General features: G+C 51.5%; 1 protein-coding gene across 1 annotated transcript; it reads right to left on the bottom strand.

The window, feature by feature from the left end:
• Positions 1-1,101: 1,101 nt before the first annotated feature.
• Positions 1,102-17,343, bottom strand: LOC141518634 (uncharacterized). The gene is made up of 11 exons (XM_074230824.1): positions 17,143-17,343; positions 9,855-10,050; positions 9,295-9,483; positions 7,088-7,269; positions 6,353-6,412; positions 6,095-6,148; positions 5,388-5,720; positions 3,336-3,442; positions 3,085-3,175; positions 2,358-2,567; positions 1,102-2,158 (listed from the first exon to the last, which is right to left on the bottom strand). Exons 1-11 carry the CDS (start codon positions 17,209-17,211, stop codon positions 1,988-1,990), a joined length of 1,662 nt encoding a protein of 553 aa, XP_074086925.1. The 5' UTR covers positions 17,212-17,343; the 3' UTR covers positions 1,102-1,987.
• Between the last annotated feature and the right edge of the window lie 387 nt (positions 17,344-17,730).

Below are 17,730 nucleotides of genomic sequence, written 5' to 3' on the forward strand. Positions count from 1 at the left end.
GAATTTGACTTAACCTTAAGCCAGGAGAAATAGGAATGAAAAGACAAAAGATAATAGTAATAAAATGTGTTTGGTTTAATGACAGTAAGGATAAGAATAAGAATATGCCCAGTTATATGGAATGCAAAGTATCCACAGACACTTATCTCCAAGTTTCCTCAGGATGTCTTCCTAAACAGGTACTTCAAGTCTTCCAGTGGTTCATAAAAATATGTGGTGTCACCTGGAGGAGAAGCTATGGAGCTGGATCCAATCTCCCAGTCTGGGCTACTTAGATTCGGTTCTGCCTATGAGGAATCCTTATTCAGACTCAGTAAAGCATGGGTCAAAAATTTATTTAAAAGGTTATTACACATAGGAAGGGCTAGTGAGAGAGAGAGAGAGAGTCAGAGATTAAAGAACAGCCAAGCAGCCTTGGCTGGACCATGGTCAGAGAAGACTGCAGCCTATTATTCTTATTAATAGACCACCTCACACCTCTCAGATGGGCCAATATGTCCAGAAATGACAATGATCAATGTTGGAAGGGTTGTGGGAAATCTGGGACACTAATGCATTGTTAGTGGAGCTGTGAACTCATCCAACCTTTCTGAAGAGCAATTTGGAACTACGCCCAAAGGGCAACAAAGATGTGCATCACCTTTGACCCAGCAATACCACTACTGGGTGTATAGCCTGAAGAGATGATGAAAAAGGGTAAAAACATCACTTGTACAAAAATATTCCCAGCAGCCCTGTTTGTGGTGACAAAGAATTGGAAATCAAGTCCTTCAACTGGGGAATGGCTTAGCAAACTGTGGTCTATGTATGCCATGGAACACTATGTTCTATTAGAAACCAGGAAGGACGGGAATTGAGGGAAGCCTGGAGGATCTGCATGAACTGATGCTGAGAGAGAGGAGCAGAACCGGGGCAACATTGTATCAACCTTAATGGCCTTGCAACATTGTGGCATCAGTGCCACCATCAGGACCATTTTGAGCCGTCTGCCACGGAGAATCCCTTCTGTATCCAGGGAAAGAACTGTGGAGTTTGAACAAAGACCAAAGACTGTTACCTTTAATTAAAAAAAAGCGATATTATGTAATTTTGCTCTCTTATATTTTATTTTTTCCTTAAGGATCTGATTTCTCTCTCAACACATTCAGTTTAGATCAATGCAAAGCATGAAAATAATGTAAAGACCATCTGACCTGGGGCTGGGGGGAGAATTATAAAATTAAAAAAAAATTTAAAAATAATGTTAAAGAAATGGAGGGAAGGAAGAAGAGTTGGGACTGAAGCTAAGGAGGGTTTGCAGGTACAATATGTCTCCACCAAGATAGAAATATCTATATTTTTAAATGTTTCCTATTTTAATAGTTTAAATATTCATTTAAAATTCCAAACTTAGCTACAAAGATATGACACAGAAACTCAGGAACTATACACCACTTACAATTTACGTGTCTTAAAAAAGAATTTAATTTTTTTTTTGGGGGGGCTTACAGATAAATCAAAAAGCTTTAAAATTATTTTTATATTAAATTTTGTCACAGCAAAACTTCCCAACTGGTCCTCAAATATATTACCCTTTAATTAAATAACATCCTGTATATTTTTATAGAGGGGTGATGGGCCAGGGGCTGACTTGCCATCTGCCTCTGCATCCCAGGTGAGTGGGCAGAGTGACCGTTCCATGGTAGGCAGGAAGCTCAGAGATGACCATCCCCGCTTCCTCAGCAGGTCTAGGACTTTGGACAACATAGAGGTGGGGGGAGAGAAGAAGGGGTACAGGAATCCCAAAATTCCTAAAAAAATTGCTAATGAATCTACTGACCAGTCTTTGGAAGTTCAGGTGACTTTGCTGATCCCAGCTCAGTTGTACCTGCTCCTCTCCTGGCTGCACACCTGTTTGTCCCTGGCCGGAACCCATCACCACGTGGAGGGTAGGAAGAGGCACTGCCTGCTGGTGTCTCTAGTCCACCTTGCTGGCTTCGGGGTCCTCTTAGGGTTCCATGGCTTCTGGAGCTCTGGGGAAGGGGCCCGGGCCTGGCCCCACTGCCCCATCTCCCCAGAGGCAGGCTCTGCACCAGAAGCTGATCTTCTGGTAGTTATGCCCATGCTGCCTCTTCACACACAAGTCATGGGCCCACGCCTGGCATCTCTTACACTGCAACTGGAGGGCACAAACACACATGGGCTGTGGATAGCGGCATGGGCAGGGAGACTAAGGCAGGCTCTCTGCCCCCTGCCATCCCAGGAACCCTCCTCCCCAGGCCCAGGACCAGTGCCAACATCTGCCTTGGTGTGTCTGACTATTTGGGGGCCTGGAGACAACCCCAGGACCAAGGTTGCACCCTGCAGCACTTACTCACCACAGCAAACACATCACTGTCCCCCTCATCGGGAAGCTGGTTACAGTACAAACATATGTCCTTGTTGTGGGCTTTTCCCAGGGAGTCCTTGCTGACTGGGGTCTCCAGGGTCTCTGGGGAAGCGAGGGTCAAGGGCTGCTTTTCACCGGGTTTTGCAGAGGAGGCCTCTTGCAACTCAATGTCCAGGTGACTCATGTATTCCTCCTCATCCTACAGAAGGCAGGGATTGAGGGGGTCAGGAAGGATTCCTCTAGGAGCAGCTTTGGGACCTGCATCATCACTGGTGGCATCTAAACCAGCCTAGTTCTGCTAGTGGTTTGGCTGTGTCTGCAGTTCCACAACTGGTCACCCTCCCTCCAGACTACTTTTCTCTAGATGTTGCTCAATAGTTTTTCAGTGACCCCATTTGGGGTTTTCTTGGCAAAGATACCAGGCTGGTTTGCCATTCCCTTCTCCAGGGTCACATTGCAAGCATCTGGGAAGGCTGTGACAAATGACCTGGGATCCTGGGAGATCAGGGGTGGATGCAACAGGTCCCAGAACAGAGCTAGGGTGGCCCTGGGACATTGGTGAAGGGACCCCAAGAGCTCACTATACCCTCCCCAGGAGCCTCTCCTCCTTCACATGATCACTCACTGACCAGTTGAGCTGCTGTTAGTACACAGAAGTTTCCCACCTACAGGGGCCACCCCAAACCATCCAATAGGGGGGCAGCCAAGGCACTTACGCAGGCCCAGTGTGTGTTCTGGAGGAAAAAAATTTTATGTAAGTGCTGGTCCCAGTCAGTCGGGTTGGTGGTCAGCACCAGGGAAAGAAGCCTGAAAGGAAGGATATAGGGATGGATGGATGGATGGATGGATAGAGCTGCTCTCCTGGGACCCTCCTGGATCCATGGAGGTGATGGAGCGATGGTGCTCAGCCCTGCATGGAGATCACTGCTCCCCTTCCCAGCCCTCCCGCACCCCAGCCCCAGCTCACCTCCTCACATAGGACTGGGTGTTTCTTAGGAACCAGTCTGTTTGAGGATTGTATTGAACCACCAGGTTACACTGTAATTTCAAAGCCATTTTCAGAATTTTATTGAGCTGCAAAGAGAAGACCAAATAGATAAACTCATCAGAAGTGAGGGGAATGGGAGTTTTGGAGACACTGGACCTGGAGACATAAGCTTCAGCCCCTGAGAGGCAGTGGCCATGAAAGGGAGGAGGGGATGGGGGTGTGGTGGGTGGGTGGTATATGAGTGATCCCTCTCTTCTTTCAGTCCCTGGGAGTTTGGGGACCCCACAAGGGCAGGCAGTTACTTTATCTTTTTTATTTCTTGGTTGTCAACGCTGAAGTGTTTTGTTTTTTTTTAGGTTTTTGCAAGGCAATGGGGTTAAGTGACTCGCCCAAGGCCACACAGCTAGGTAATAAGTGTCTGAGGCCAGATTGGAACTCAGGTCCTCCTGACTCCAGGGCTGGTGCTCTATCCAATGTGCCACCTAGCCACCCCTGGAGTGAAGTTTTTGAAAGAAAAAAAAAGTAAGCTCAAAAGGTACATTCAAAAACAACCCCCCCCCACTCTAGGGTACTAATAATTCGAGAACCCCAAGAATGAAGCATTTTAAGGTCCCAGAGTGGTCGAGATGACAAAAAGAAAAAAATGGAACTAGAAACTCTGGAGTGGTGCATCCCCTGGGCCAGCCCAACATGTTATTTCACAGAATAAAAACACTCCAGAGAATCCGCAGTAGACTTGAATTAGGCAAGAATCAGAAAGGAGCTGGGGCAATTCTGCCCGGAGAGCACAATGGCGAGCACAGGGTAGCCGCCCCCCGGTCAGTGTGGGTTACGGATGTGTCCCTCTCAGGTCGGATGAGAGGGACTATGGCCACCAGGCCCTGGACCCCTCCTCAACAGACTTCGGCCTTCTAGGCAGAGAAAAGCTGATGGGGTGAGAGGAGGTAGGTCTGGTGGACAATTGTTCAGGTAGAAACAGCTGGTCTCAGTTTTCAAAAAGAAAACTGTTGAGGGTTCTAGAGTTAGTGGAACTGTGTTTGAACCAGAGCTCGATGGCCTCGACTGGGAGGACCCTCACTCGGGGCCCATCCAAACCAAGCCCTCACTGAACAGAGGCCTGGGCTGTGTAGGGCCACACACATGGCTGCCAGAGGCAGGACTTGGGCCTTGCTCTCTTTTTACTCTGCCTCAGTTTCCTCCTTTGTTAAATAAGGGGGTGGGTGGCAGGGAGGAGCCAAGTCCCCTTTCCAACTCTGCCCCCCTCCTTCCCTTGGTCAGGGATGCCATCCCTGTCTTTCTTGGCACATGCTCAGGTTGCCCTTTCTGAGGGGCCTGCCCTGACCACCTAAGAAGCATCTATCCTACAAAGCCTCCTCTTGGCTGTCCTGTGGTCACCCTCCTCGGGCAGACTGCACTGACTGCAGCACTCCCCTGCCTCCCTCCTGTTGGGTACCATCTGGAGCCCTTGGATCCTTCCATGTGATGGGGGGGCACTGTGCATGGAGGGCCAGACCCAGGGTCAGAAGACCAGAGTTCCAGTCCTGCCCAGACACTGGCTGTTGAACTCCAGACAGTTAGTGCTTGCCTCAGCTTCCTCATCTGTAAAATGGGACTGGAGCACCGCCCTCCCAGGACTGTCCTGAGCATGAATGGGAATCTGGCAAACAGTAGGTGCTGAGTAATTGTTAGCTGTTGTGAGCAGTTCACAGGACTCATTCCCCACCCCCATGTTCTCGCTTGTCCTTCAGGCTCCTGCCTCCAAGCCCAGCATCCTCCCCTCTCCTCAGCCTCTGAGGCCTCTCTGACCCCCCTGGTTTCTGCTCCCCATGCCACTACTTTTCATGGACATGGTGTAGGCCCTTGCAGGCTGGCCACTGCCTCAGAGGTCCTGGTCCCTGAGGGTCTGGTTTTGTCCTACTGAGGGTCCAGAACCTTCGACTCTGCCTTGATGGCCGAGGCCAGCCCAAGAGGGCCTCGACTGGTGTTCTTGTTGGGGATGGGGTGCAGTGAGGGAGGGTTTCTGCCCTCTACCTGGAGGATGAAGGCTGGCTGCTGAGCACTGATGATTCCCTCGGGGAGGCCGAAGGTCATCACTAGCTCCAGGATCTGCCTGCTGGTCTCCTCGGGTGAGCAGGTGGCCATGGGTGCTGTGTGGACGCATTTGGTGAAGTAGTCCACTGCCACAAAAGCAAAGCGGGCTCCCCTGGGGGTCTGCTCCAGGGGCCCCAAGAGCTGCAGGCTGACGAAGCTGAAGAGCCCTTTATCCTGGGGTGGGAGAGAAGAACGGGGCAGAGTGCAGGCCGTAGCATACAGATCTCCACGAGGAAGGGCTGGCATGCAGATGGGAGGCAGGAGGTCCGGGTCCTGAGGACACACAATTGTACAAGTCTGCCAATGAGGAAGAAGGGGAGGGGGGAGTGGCCACCTCTGGACCCCCCACCCCCACCCAGCCACACAGAGCTGGCCACGCCACTCAGGATATGAATTAATTATTCATTTTAATCGATATTAGATGAATTTAATTATGAAATTTGGCACCCATATCAAGCTAATTTAATTAATATTTAAGCCTTGTGGTACCTGCTCTTTACTTCTACCCTGGGGGGGTGTGAGAAGGGGGGAGAGGGAGAAGGCAGGATGTGTGAAATCAAATTTAAAAATGAACAAAGCCAGGCCTAGGATCTCAGTTGAAGGAGAAATCGCCCTGAGCAGGGCCTGTTCCCGCCACACTACAGTACCTGGGGTGCCTTGGCCCTGCTTTCCTCCAGAGGGACTCCCATCGACCTGGCTTCCTTCAATAGAGTGGAGAGCGGTGAGCGACTGCAGTGGGGCTAGGGAGGGATGGTGGCCACCCACCTCCAGCCCCTTCCAGCCCCACGCCCCCAGCTTCCAGATGGCCCCAGGGCAGGGAGCCCCAATCTTCTGTCCCGGGTCTGGGGCCCTCAGGAAGACCCTCGGGATGTCTTGCTCTACCAACCCACAGAGGGGGCACTCACCAGGGCAGACTGGGCTGCCATCCTTATGCCTCTGTCCTGGCATACCTTACATTTTTTGATCTGGAGGTTAGGAGAGCACAAGGCTTGAGTCAGGACAAGAAAGGGGGGGCTGGCCGTCTCCAGCCAATGACCACCCCCTCCTGGCCAAGGACTGGTCATCATCTCTAGCACAGACAGGCTCTTTCCATTTCAATAGTTGGGGAGACTGAGGCCCCACACTCACCCAGGTCATGTACCCAGGAAGTCTGGATCCCAAGGAAAGTCCCAGGTCAGGGGCTTTCTGGCAGTTCCCTGTCCCCAGTCTCACCCCCACCCCTGATCAGGGTCATCCTGGGCAGATGCTGAGCTCTCTCCATACGCTGGCTTAGGTTTGCTTTGACTCCCCTGCCAGGTGGACCAAAGTCCCCAAGGAAGGAGGGAGGAGCCTTCTTGGGTGGCCTGGTCCCCCAAATCACCTGGGCATCCCTGAGACACCTCCCATCTCTAGGCCTCAAATGTCTTCTATGGTTCTAGAATCTGAGCCTCTATGATGATTCAGGATCAAACTAGCCAACCTTCCACTTGGATCACCCAAGATATGCCGAGGGATGTGGCAGAGGTTCCGAGGCTGGACTCCCCCTGCCCAGGCCCCAGCCTCAGCCTCTGAGCTGCGCCATCATCCCCCCCCCCCCCAAGCAGACCCTGTGCCGGCCTGCCCGCAGCAGGGTAAGGTCTCACCCCATTAACTGCTCGTACCCATTTTTTGACATCAAAGGTCATCCCCAGCCAGAAGTATTTCTTGCTAAGTCTGGCGCAGGTGATCCCGGTGCCGTGGTGCTGGTCTCCAGCCGCATGAGCCTCCCAAAAGACCCTCTTTTTCTCCTCCTCAGTGAAGAGGAACCTCTGATTGAGGCTTTGGCTCTGGCAGTAAAGGACACCTTGGGTGGTAGGAAAAGAAATGGGGCGTGACTGGCTTCCTGCCCCCACCTCGGCCTCCTTCCTCTCAGCTCTCCTAACCAGTAAATATGGCACCCGGCTGGGGCCCCCGGGTTCTGTTCTCAGTCCTGTTGTCCTCGCTGCTGTCTTTGGGTGTTGGCAAGCACCCCCATTTGGCCAAAACCCTGTCCTGGAGCTGGGGGGAGCCACCGTCCTCAAGGGGCTCCTAGTGGAGCCAGGAGCAACAACAGACACAGGACCACACAAAGGTTTCTGCTTCCTCAGAAGCTGATAGGTCAGTTTGGAGGCGGGGGAAGAGACCTGGCTAATAGGTAAGTGACGCCCCTGCAAAAGATGGCACCTTGAAGCTAGTCTTGAAGGAGACCAGGCACTCACAAGGTGGGAGGGAAGGGAGAGAGGCTCAGCCAGACAGCCCACAAAATGGGGTGGCCTAGGTAAGACAAGAACAAGGGGATTTGAGGGGGGTGCGTCACGAGGCCACCAGGGCCAGCCAGCAGCAGCTGGGGAGGGCAGATGAGGACCCAGGGTTAATCCCCCAAATAACAGGAAGGTAGTGCTCCTGAATAGGGTCAGACCCCCACTTTGTGACAATCTCTGTGGCTTCTGTGGGATAGAGGGGGCTGGCATGGGATTAGAGATGACCTCAGGGCAGCTAGGGGGCACAGAGGACAGAGCACTAGCCCTGAGTTCAAATCTGGCCTCAGACCCTTCATAATGACCTAGCTCTGTGACCATGGAAAAGTCACTTAGCCCATTGCCTTGCAAAACCAAAACAAAATATAAAAGCAAAACAGAGAAAAGATCATTAAACCCAGGAGTTTCATCTTTCTCACTTTCTCTCTTTTTTTGATTTTTGCCAGGCAGTGGGGTTAAGTGACTTGCCCAAGGCCACACAGCTAGGTCATTATGAAGTGTCTGAGGCCAGATTTGAACTCAGGGACTCCTGACTCCAGGGCCAACGCTCTACCCACTGTGCCACCTAGTGGCCCCTCTTTCTTGCTTTCTCAATGGGAGGTGGGAGAAAATAGATCTTAGCTAGAAAATTAAAATTCATTAAACAATAAATGAATGTAATTCAAAAAATAAGTGAGGCTTTTCCATTCCGAGTGAGTTAGCCCTTCTCAGCAATCTGTGAACCAAGACATTTCTAAAAGACTTGTGATGGGGAATCCAGAGATGGATCTATGGCTCTAAATGCAGAGTCAAGCAGATGATTCTCCCCTTTTAAAAATGCCTTTTACTTTTTTCCTCATGGTCCCCCCGCCCTTTTGTTCTGGTTCCTCTTCCAAAACATGACTAAGAAGGAAATGTCTCACAGGATCGTAGTTCTCCCACCATATCAGATCACCCATCTGCACTCTTGGGAAGGGAGAGAGGAGGGGAGGAGGGAAAACAAGCTGGAACTCCAAACCTTATAAAAGCTATCTTTACATAAATTAGATAAAAATAAAATACTAGTAACTGGGGGGGGGGGGCTACTAGAAAAAATGAACAGAATAATTAAAGTTCTTAAAATTTGAATTCCTAAAAAACCACATAAGGCAACGAGATTGCAAGGACCCAATCCAGAGAGGGAGCCCAAGGCAGGACTCCTTCAGCTGGACTTTGAAAGAATGGGCCAGGAGATTGGCTGGACATGAAGCGATCTTGGGGGGGGGGGCTTTGGAAAGAGCAGTTTTAGTCAGTTAAAAAGCAATTATCAATGAGGGTTTCCTTCTCTGGGGACATAAAGCCAGACAGGTGAATAATGAAGTGGGGGGGGGGGACCAGGGAGAAGAGGAAGTGAAGGGGCCTGGGGTCCAGAAGGTCGATTTTTCTATAAGTTTGGCTGACATAGGGAGGAGATGGCTAGAAGAAGGAAATGTGGGGTCTGGGGGAGGGGTGGGGGTCCTTCAGGGGGTGATAGGCAAGACTCATTAGGGAGATGGTGAGGAGAAAGAGAGAAGGGATTACAAGGACATACGAGCAGTGGAAGGAGGAGGCTGGCTGACAGCCTGCGGCCCTACCTCTCCTGTCTAGCTTTTGGGGTCCCCTCCATGCAAGCCAAGCTCCCTCGATGTCTCTCCTCACAAAACTCCTGCTGGTTTCTCCTCTGCTCAGGTACTGCCTCGTGTCTGAAATTCTTCCCTCTTTCTCTGGGCCCTGCCTCTGGAGCCGTTCTGGATCCAGGAGCACAGTGCCGGCTTGTCCCCCCCCTAAAAAAAAAGAGCACCTGGTATTGAATTACTTACGCAGAACCATCTCTCTCTCTCTCTGTCCAGTCTGGTCTAGGGACCCCCAGGCCAGGCTTAAAGGGGAAACTGAGTCCAAAGGAAAGGAGAGCTAGTCCAGTCTTGGGGGCCACCCCATGGTCAAGCTTCAGTAACCTGGTCTGCAAAAAGGCCTTGGGGGGTGACTAGGTGGCACAGTGGATAGAGCACTGGCCCTGGAGTCAGGAGTCCCTGAGTTCAAATCTGGCCTCAGACACTTCATAATTACTCAGCTGTGTGACCTTGGGAAAGTCACTTAACCCCATAGCCTTGCAAATAAAAAAAGGCCTTGGGCCACTCAACTAAGAGGTCCTCACCTGTTAGGAAGTAGCTCCCCCTCCCAAGGAGCTGTCTTCTCAGTGACTGCTGAGATCCTCTGGCCTCCAGGGTGTCCTCTCTGGCTAGTCCCAGGGAATCCAGACCCTGCTGGGCTCTCTCAGCGATTCCCAAAGTCCAGCTCACCTGCTCCCTGTTCTTCCCAGCTGGGATTGGGGGCAGACACGTGATTCTCTTCTGGTGAGACAGAGAAGGAAACTTGGTAGAGTCCAGGGGCTTGGCCCTGCCCCCGCCCCCACCCTCAGTTCTCAACCAACCCTCCTTCCCCAGCATCTTTCATGATAAATTACATACATTTACAAAACACCTTTTTGTTCTCACTGATCAGACACCCCAATACAAGGATTCTCCAAAACATCTGCCATAGCCCCAAGAGGAAGCCAACAAGAGGGGAAACTGAGGCTCAGCAGGGAAGGGACTTGCCTGTGGTCCCAACAAACACTAAGGGTCATCTTTCTCTGTATCCATTGGTAGGGGGAGAGGTATACCTGAAAAAGGCAGCCATCCACGCGTGTGTCTAATAAATTCTTAGTCTGAACATGCCCACGACCCACTGCTGTGCAGTGAACTGGCAGAGGAGACAAAGGCAGAACCAAAGCCCCCGCCCTGGGGAGTGGGGCGAGACCCAGGATGGAGTCACTAAGGTCTCCCAGGGGTGGCCCCCCGGGGAAGCTCCCTGAACAAGCGGGGTCTTGAAGATTCGTGGAGAGAAAGCACCACAAGGATGGGGAGCAGTTAGGAGAGACCCCCATTAGGGAAGAGGCCGGGATGGAAGTCAGGGCTGGAGCTCAGAAGGGCTTTCACTAGGAACTCAGCATTTGGCCTGGGGTCCAGGAAGTCCAAGGGAGCTGGGAGGATTTAGAGGGTGATCCTGGCCTTTGGGGAAGATGTTTTCTTGGTTGTAGCATGAACTGGAGCGGGGGGAGACCGAGGCAGGTAGACAAGCCCTCCCCCCAAGGGAGTCCTTACAACAGACCTGGCAGATCAGAGAAGGGGAGAGTAGGGATAGGAGGCTAGAAACCACCAGATATGGCCACAGATTGGGAGATCGGAATCAGAAGTTGTAAATCTTAGATTTATAGAGATTCACATCCGGCTTAAGTGGGAGAGAGGTGGCACCCTTAATCCCAACAGACACAGTAGGTGCTTGATATATGTGTGGGCCGGCAGAGAGGCTAGGTGGTGAAGTGGATAGAGCACGGGTCCTGGAGTCAGGAGGACCTGAGACACTTAATTACCCAGCTGTGTGGCTTTGGGCAAGCCACTTTAACCCCATTTGCCTTGCAAAAACCTAAAAAAAAAAAAGGTGGGCAGACCTAGCACAGTCTTGGCAGGGGGGAGGGGGGGAATGGGACTAGAAGTGGCAGCCCTGGTTGCTGAGATGTGGAGGAAGCCAAAGTGTGGGCAAGGGTCTCCAAGGTCAGCCAGCACCTGCCCATTTTTTCCTTCTGCCAGGCAAGTGGCTTGCCCAAGGTCACACAGCTAGATCATTATTAAGTGTCTGGGGCCAGATTTGAACTTGGTTCCTCCTGACTCCAGGGCCTGCTCTATCCACTGTGGCACCCAGGTGTCCTGACCTGTACAGGGGTGCCCCAAAGCTTTATACAGGCTATTTTATCACTGGAACCTCACTCATTACTGGGAGGGGAAGGGCAGTAGGTGTTTTATTATTCAAAGGAAGCTCAAGAAAGAGAAAATTCATCACAGGAAACCATCAAACAGATCTGGAGAGGGCATTCAGGGGGCAAGGGGCAGCTCACACAAACCTGAAGAGGTCAGAAGCTGCCTGGTCACAGATGCCTTGTCCTTGAAGGTTCCCCCCCCACCATAGGGACAGGCTGGTGCCCAGACACTTTAGGGGACCCATCAGTAAGGAGAGGCTTCAGAAAGCTGTCAGATGACCTGGAGCTGGGTTCAAAGTGACCTTCAGGAAAGTCTGGCTCTCAGGAGAATGTGCTCATCTGTGCTCCCCCATACCCAGACCTACTGAGGGGGGAGGGGCAGACACAATCCCAAAGAGCAGTTAGTGATTTAAATGACCAATGGATCCAGAGAGGCCCTGAGGTTTCTGGGGAGGGGGAGAATGAAGGCTTCACAGGGTTGAAGAAGATATTCATTAATAGAAAATGAAAGGATTTCCTCTTCCTCCTCATTCTCCCCCAGTCCAGAGGCTATTTTGAGGGAAGCACCTGAGCTGTTCCCCAGGGGGAAGCTCCTCCTCTCAGCACCGCCCCCCCCTTACCCTAGGGGTCCATCCACCAGATCTGGCCTCTCAAGCATATTACATGACAAGAGTCAACAAGAAATCACAATTTCTTGAGACTTGGGGGCAACCACAAGGCCTTTCCCAGCCCTCCAGACCAGGATCCGGTCCTCTCCAGCTCTGAGCCTTCCTGTTTCTGTCAAAGCTCAGCTCACAGGCCCCTTATTATGCAGTAAAGAGCCTTTCCTGAAGCACCCCCCCCCCCAGCCCCCATCAGTTCCCATGCTCCCACCCCAGGGATTTCTCTGGGGGATAACAGTCCTTACAACACGCACCCACCCACCCACCCACCATGGGCTTACCTCAACAGAATGGAGCAGATAGCCCAATATTAGGGGCTCCCTGGCCCCTATACAGCCTACCCTTGCCATTCCTCCCCTGGGCTTCAGGATCCTAGAACAAACCACTAGGTCTTTGTTTCAGGGCACTGCATCTGTCTGCTCAGTCCCAGACTCATTCCCTCCCCCATCCAAAGGGGAGGGAACACTCTTAAGCTCCAAAGAGCTTAAGAAGCACCCTTTTAAAATGCATTCAGGAAGCCTGGATGATTGCTATCCCACCGCCAGGCCACTGGGTGGACAGACAGGAGGATGTATTGCGTATGTTCAGTCATGCCTGGTTCTTCATGACCCCACTTGAGGTTTTCTTGGCAAAAAATACTGGAGTGGACTTTCCAGGGTGGAGCCAAGATGGTAGATAGTAAAGGACCTGAGATGACAACCCAGGATGTACTAGTCTGCCAAATTCAGCCTATACTGTCAGGGAAAAAGATGAATGTTCAATGAAATAGAGGACTCCCAGAATTTCCTGATACAAAGAGCAGAAGTGAACAGAGAATTCAATGGCCAAATACGACTCAAGAGCTGCCTAAAAAGGTGAAGGAAAAACAAAACCATCCAATTGTATACAACCCCAAAAGGGAAGATTTAACACTTCTAGAGGGTAGAATATAATTGAAGAGGATGAACCCAAAGGATAAGAGTGTAATTGGATCTTATCTCTCCATCACTCTAAGACAAAAGGCCCTGAAGACAAGGGGGGTTCACTTTAGCTGGAGTGCCTCATTATCCTTGGACTCACTTCAATCCCAGGGTGCTTAGCACCTGATCATAAACTGGGCAGACTCCAGTCTGCATCTCTGTAACTGCCGCCCTTTGTAAAGTTCTAGGCCTCTGAGTCTGTGTCCCTGTAAAGTCAGATCTAAATAATTAGAAAAATGTTAACTGCTCATGGCTAGTTTGAGCTAATATAATAAAAAATGACAATTCTACCCAAATTACTTATTCAGTTGCCATACCAATCAAACTACTAAATAACTGGTTCAGTGGATTAGGACTGCAGTAAATGACTACAAATGACTACTATTATTTGACAAACCCCAAAACATCAGTTTCTGGGATAAGAACTCACTATAATGACAAAAAATTGTTGGGAAAATTGAAAAATAGCATGGCAAAAGCTAGGCACAGATCCACATCTCACACCCTATACCAAAATAGGTCAAAATGGGTACAGGATTTAGACATAGATAAATTAATAGACCAAAAATACTCTATCTGATCTATAGAAAAGGAATAAATTTATGACCAAGCAAGAATTAGAGCACACTATAAACTGCAAAATGAATGGACTACATTAAAAAGCTTTTGCTCTAATAAAATCAAACTTCAAAATTAGAAAGAAAGCAGAAAGCTGGGAAACTGATAAAGGTCTCATTTCTAAAAATATATAGAGAATTGCATCAAATTTACATGGTTACAAGTCATTCTCCATTGGATAAACTGTCAAATAGACAGTTTTCAAATGAAGAAATTAAAGCTATATATAATCACATGAAAAAATGCTCCAAATCATTAAAGATCAGAGAAATGGAAACGAAAACAATGAGGTATCGCACCTCATACCCATCAGATTGGCTAAGATGAGAAAAAAAGGGAAGATGATCAGGGTTGGAGAGGCTATGGGAGGATTGGGACATTGATGCATTGCTGGTGGAGTTGTGAACCGATCCAACCTTTTTGGAGAGCAATATGGAACCATGCTCAGAGAGCAATAAAACTTACCCCAACAATTCCCACTCTAGGCTAGGCCTTTATCCAAAAGAAATCATAAAAAAAAAATGGGAAAAATCCTTTATGTTCTAAAATATTCATAGCAGCTCATTTGGTAGTGGCAAAGAATTGGAAATTGAGGGGATGCCCATCCATTGGGGAATGGCCAAAGAAGTTATGTACATGAACACTGTGGAATATTTTTGTTCTATAAGAAACCATAAATGGTTGGACTCTAGAAACTAGAGTTATGGGATCTGATGCTGAGCGAAGGGAGCAGAACCAGGAGAACAGTGTCCACATCAACAACATTGTGAGATGAACAACCTTGAGGGTAGCGGGGCTCTTAGCAGTTCAGAGAGCTGGGAGACCAGCTGTGGACAATGGACAATGCTCTCCTATCCAGAGGAAGAAAAACAAAACAAAACCCACCTTTCTGAACCTGATCAACACTTTATAAAAACTGTCTCTTCTGTATCTCTTTCCCTCAATCCTAATTCCTCCTACAGAAAATAACTAATCTGTAAACATGTTTATGAGAGATCTGCATGTACAATGCTAACCTGACTGCTGGCCTCTGAAGGGAGGCTGGAGGGAAAAAATAAAGATGCTACTCAAAACAAAATACTGGAGTGGTTGGCCATTTCCTTCTCCAATCCATTTTGCAGATGGGGAAACTGAGGCAAACAGGGTGAAGTGACTTTCCCCGGCCACAGTCAGTTAGCCAGATTGAACCACAGTGACACCCCACGTCTCCCCACCTGGCTGCCCAAGTGGGTACTTACAGGGACAAAGTGAACACCTGGCTTTCCAGGCCGGGAGTACCTGGCTGACATCATCTTCCTCCCTCCCTGTCCCTGCTTATTTCTCTGCTGCCTTTGATGTGTTTCTGGACCAAACTCTGCATGGGGCGTGTGTTGGTGGGTCTGATTCAGAGAAGAGGACTGAGGAATGCCCCCCTGCCCACCCCTTCCTCCATGTTCGAAGCACTCCACTGTGAAGACCGCAGAGTTCATCCCCTTCTTCCTGGATCCCTGTCTTCACCCTCTTGTAAACCCTCAGGACATATCTATACACACAGACCGCAAAATCTCGAAGATATCATTCCAGGTACTGACACACACACCCCTCTGTGTGTGGACACGTCATAAGACCTTCACAGAATAGAGGTCTATGCTTGCCTTGGCTTCCCTTCTGCCCTCAGAGGAAGCTGCAGAATCATTTGGGAGAGGAAGGCCATTCCCCACCCCATCCATGCCACTTGCCCACTTTCTCCCAGCTCTGCTGTCTGGGGGTGGGGGGCGACCCCCTATTTGGATCGCAGTAAACCGAAGATTCCCTGCCCTGAGTCCTGGGGCTCTTCTTGGGGGGGCAGGGGGGAGATGAGGTCCAAGGGCCTTCATAGGGTCAGATCCCCAGGAGCCAACAGAAGGCCTTCAGGGCAGGCCAAACCCATAGACCAGGAGGGGGGTGGAAAGGAAACAGGTAAGTGAGGGGGCGGAGAGAATGTGAGCACCCCCACCAGGGGAAGCTTGGATTGGCCAGACTGGGCTAAGGATCTCTAGCCCACATCCTTGGGGTCCCTCCACCCTTGGCCCTGAAGGCAGCTTTCTGCTCTCAGGTGAAGTCGCCCCCCTCCCGGTGTCTCTCTGCCCCACCCCCTTTCTAAGAAAGAAGCAAGCTAAAAACAAAAAAAACAACAAAAAAGGGATGGCTAGGAGACATAGTGGATAAAGCACCGGCCCTGGAGTCAGGAGTACCTGGGTTCAAATCCAGTCTCAGACACTTAAAATTGCCTAGCTGTGTGGCCTTGGGCAAGTCACTTAACCCCATTTGCCTGGCAAAAAAACCTAAAAAAAAGAAAGAAGGAAGCCAAGGGGGGGTGGCTATACCCGGGCCAGCAAGGCCCTCCCAGGGAATCCTTTGGCAGGCACTTACTGGTGTGGAGGCAATTATTAAGTACCTACTGTAAGTCTGACACTGTGATCCTGGGGAGAATGAAAGGCAAAAAACAGCCTCCCCCAGGAGCCTGGGGCAGGGGCTGAGTCACAAGGCCCAGGCCTAGTCAGTATGAGAGGCAGCCCCCCTCAAGGAGGCTGGGAGGCAGGGCATTTCAAGCCTAGGGACCCCCTCTACTCCCCCGGGGCAAAGTTGGGGGGCACCATTTCTGCTCCACCCTGCTCCAAGGTATTCCAGAAGGAGCCTCCAGGCCTGGCTCCACTGGTGGGGGCTCCAGTAGCTGGACTGGGGGGCGGGCTGCCCTCCCCATTCCCACACTCTTCCAGAGCCCCAAAGACAAGCAGGGTCCTATGGTCTGTGGGCTGGGGGGGGGGGTGTCTTCCCAGGGCCCCTGGGGCCATTGACTGGGTGCTAGGACCTCCTTGGATCCCTTTCCCGGGGAAGAGGAAGGGAGACAGCAGCAGCTTGGAGGGGAGGGGGCAGCTGGTGCAGAGAGTCCGCCCCCCAAGACAGGAGTTCAAATCTGAGCTTAGTCGCTAACCTCGATGGTGTCCAAAAATGGAAAAAAGAGAAGAGAGTGGGGGGAGGGGAGCAGGGGCTGAAGGGGGAGATTCTGGGGGGGCTGGCATCTCTAGCCTGACTGAAGGGAACAGAGTGGGGTGAAGGCCTTACAGGGGTGAGCATAAATTAAGCACCTATGGTCTACCTGGGGGTCCAGAGGAGGGCCTGGTAGGGATGGCCCCCATTAATGGCCCCAGCCCCCCCCAAAGACCCCAGGACCCTCCCAAAGGCCAAGACTGAGCCAGATTCCTTTCCATGTTCCCCCCCACCCCCAGGGGTTCGGTTGTTGCTAGGGAACCCCAAAGATGAAGGTGGGGCAAAGATCCCCGACCCTAGCCCCTCCCCTGGGGCCCCCGGCCCAAGGAGCTCGTGGGGGCTGCCCGGGGGGGGGGCGAGGAGGGGGGTACCTGCCCCGGGGCCCCCCAGTACACTCACCTCGGGGTTACTGGGGGCCAGGCGGCCCCGCTGGGACTGGAAGAAGGAGTAGGAGCCCTGGGCGGCCATGGCCCCGGGCCACAGGGGGAGGGGAGGGGAGAAGACCAAGGGCTCCCCTCCGGGAGACCCCCTCAGCCCGGGCTCCAGGACTCCAGCAGTTCGGAGACCCCCGACCCAGGTGTGCAGAGCCAGTCTGGCGGGGGGCGGGGCCGCGGTGGGGGAGGGGCAGCACCTTGGGGCGGGGCCTGCGGGAAGGGGCGGGGCCGGGCCAGGGTGGGGGAGGGGCCCTGGGGATCCTTGGGGGGCTTCGGGCAGCCCCCAGACCTTGAGACAGCATGCATTTATTAAGCAGCTACTGTATACCAATTCTGCAAACAGGCTCCCCTCTGCCCCTCAGCAGCCCGGGCAGGGAGCTGTTGGAGCCCTCCCTCAGTGGAGCCCCTTCCTCCTGGTCCCATTTGGGGTTTTCTGGGGTTTTCTCCAGGAGGAGTTTGAGGCAGACAGGGAGGTTGCATTTGAACGCAGCTTTCTCCTGGCCTGGGGCGCCCTAAGCAGATCGCAAACAAGTTTTTATGGAAAAAATAGGAA

This window comes from Macrotis lagotis, chromosome 3, assembly GCF_037893015.1.
Source record: "Macrotis lagotis isolate mMagLag1 chromosome 3, bilby.v1.9.chrom.fasta, whole genome shotgun sequence".
NCBI classification, from domain to species: domain Eukaryota; kingdom Metazoa; phylum Chordata; class Mammalia; order Peramelemorphia; family Peramelidae; genus Macrotis; species Macrotis lagotis.

What these genes read in the sequence shown, in the direction of transcription:
- LOC141518634 (XM_074230824.1), bottom strand. Translation starts at nt 17,211, where the DNA reads ATGGCCGCCCAGGGCTCCTACTCCTTCTTCCAGTCCCAGCGGGGCCGC. An exon ending in CCAAAAGCTAGACAGGAGAG is followed by an intron (nt 7,270 to 9,294) that starts GTAGGGCCGCAG and finishes CTACCACCCAAG; the next exon opens with GTGTCCTTTACTGCCAGAGC. An exon ending in TGGCAGCCCAGTCTGCCCTG is followed by an intron (nt 6,149 to 6,352) that starts GTGAGTGCCCCC and finishes ACTCTATTGAAG; the next exon opens with GAAGCCAGGTCGATGGGAGT.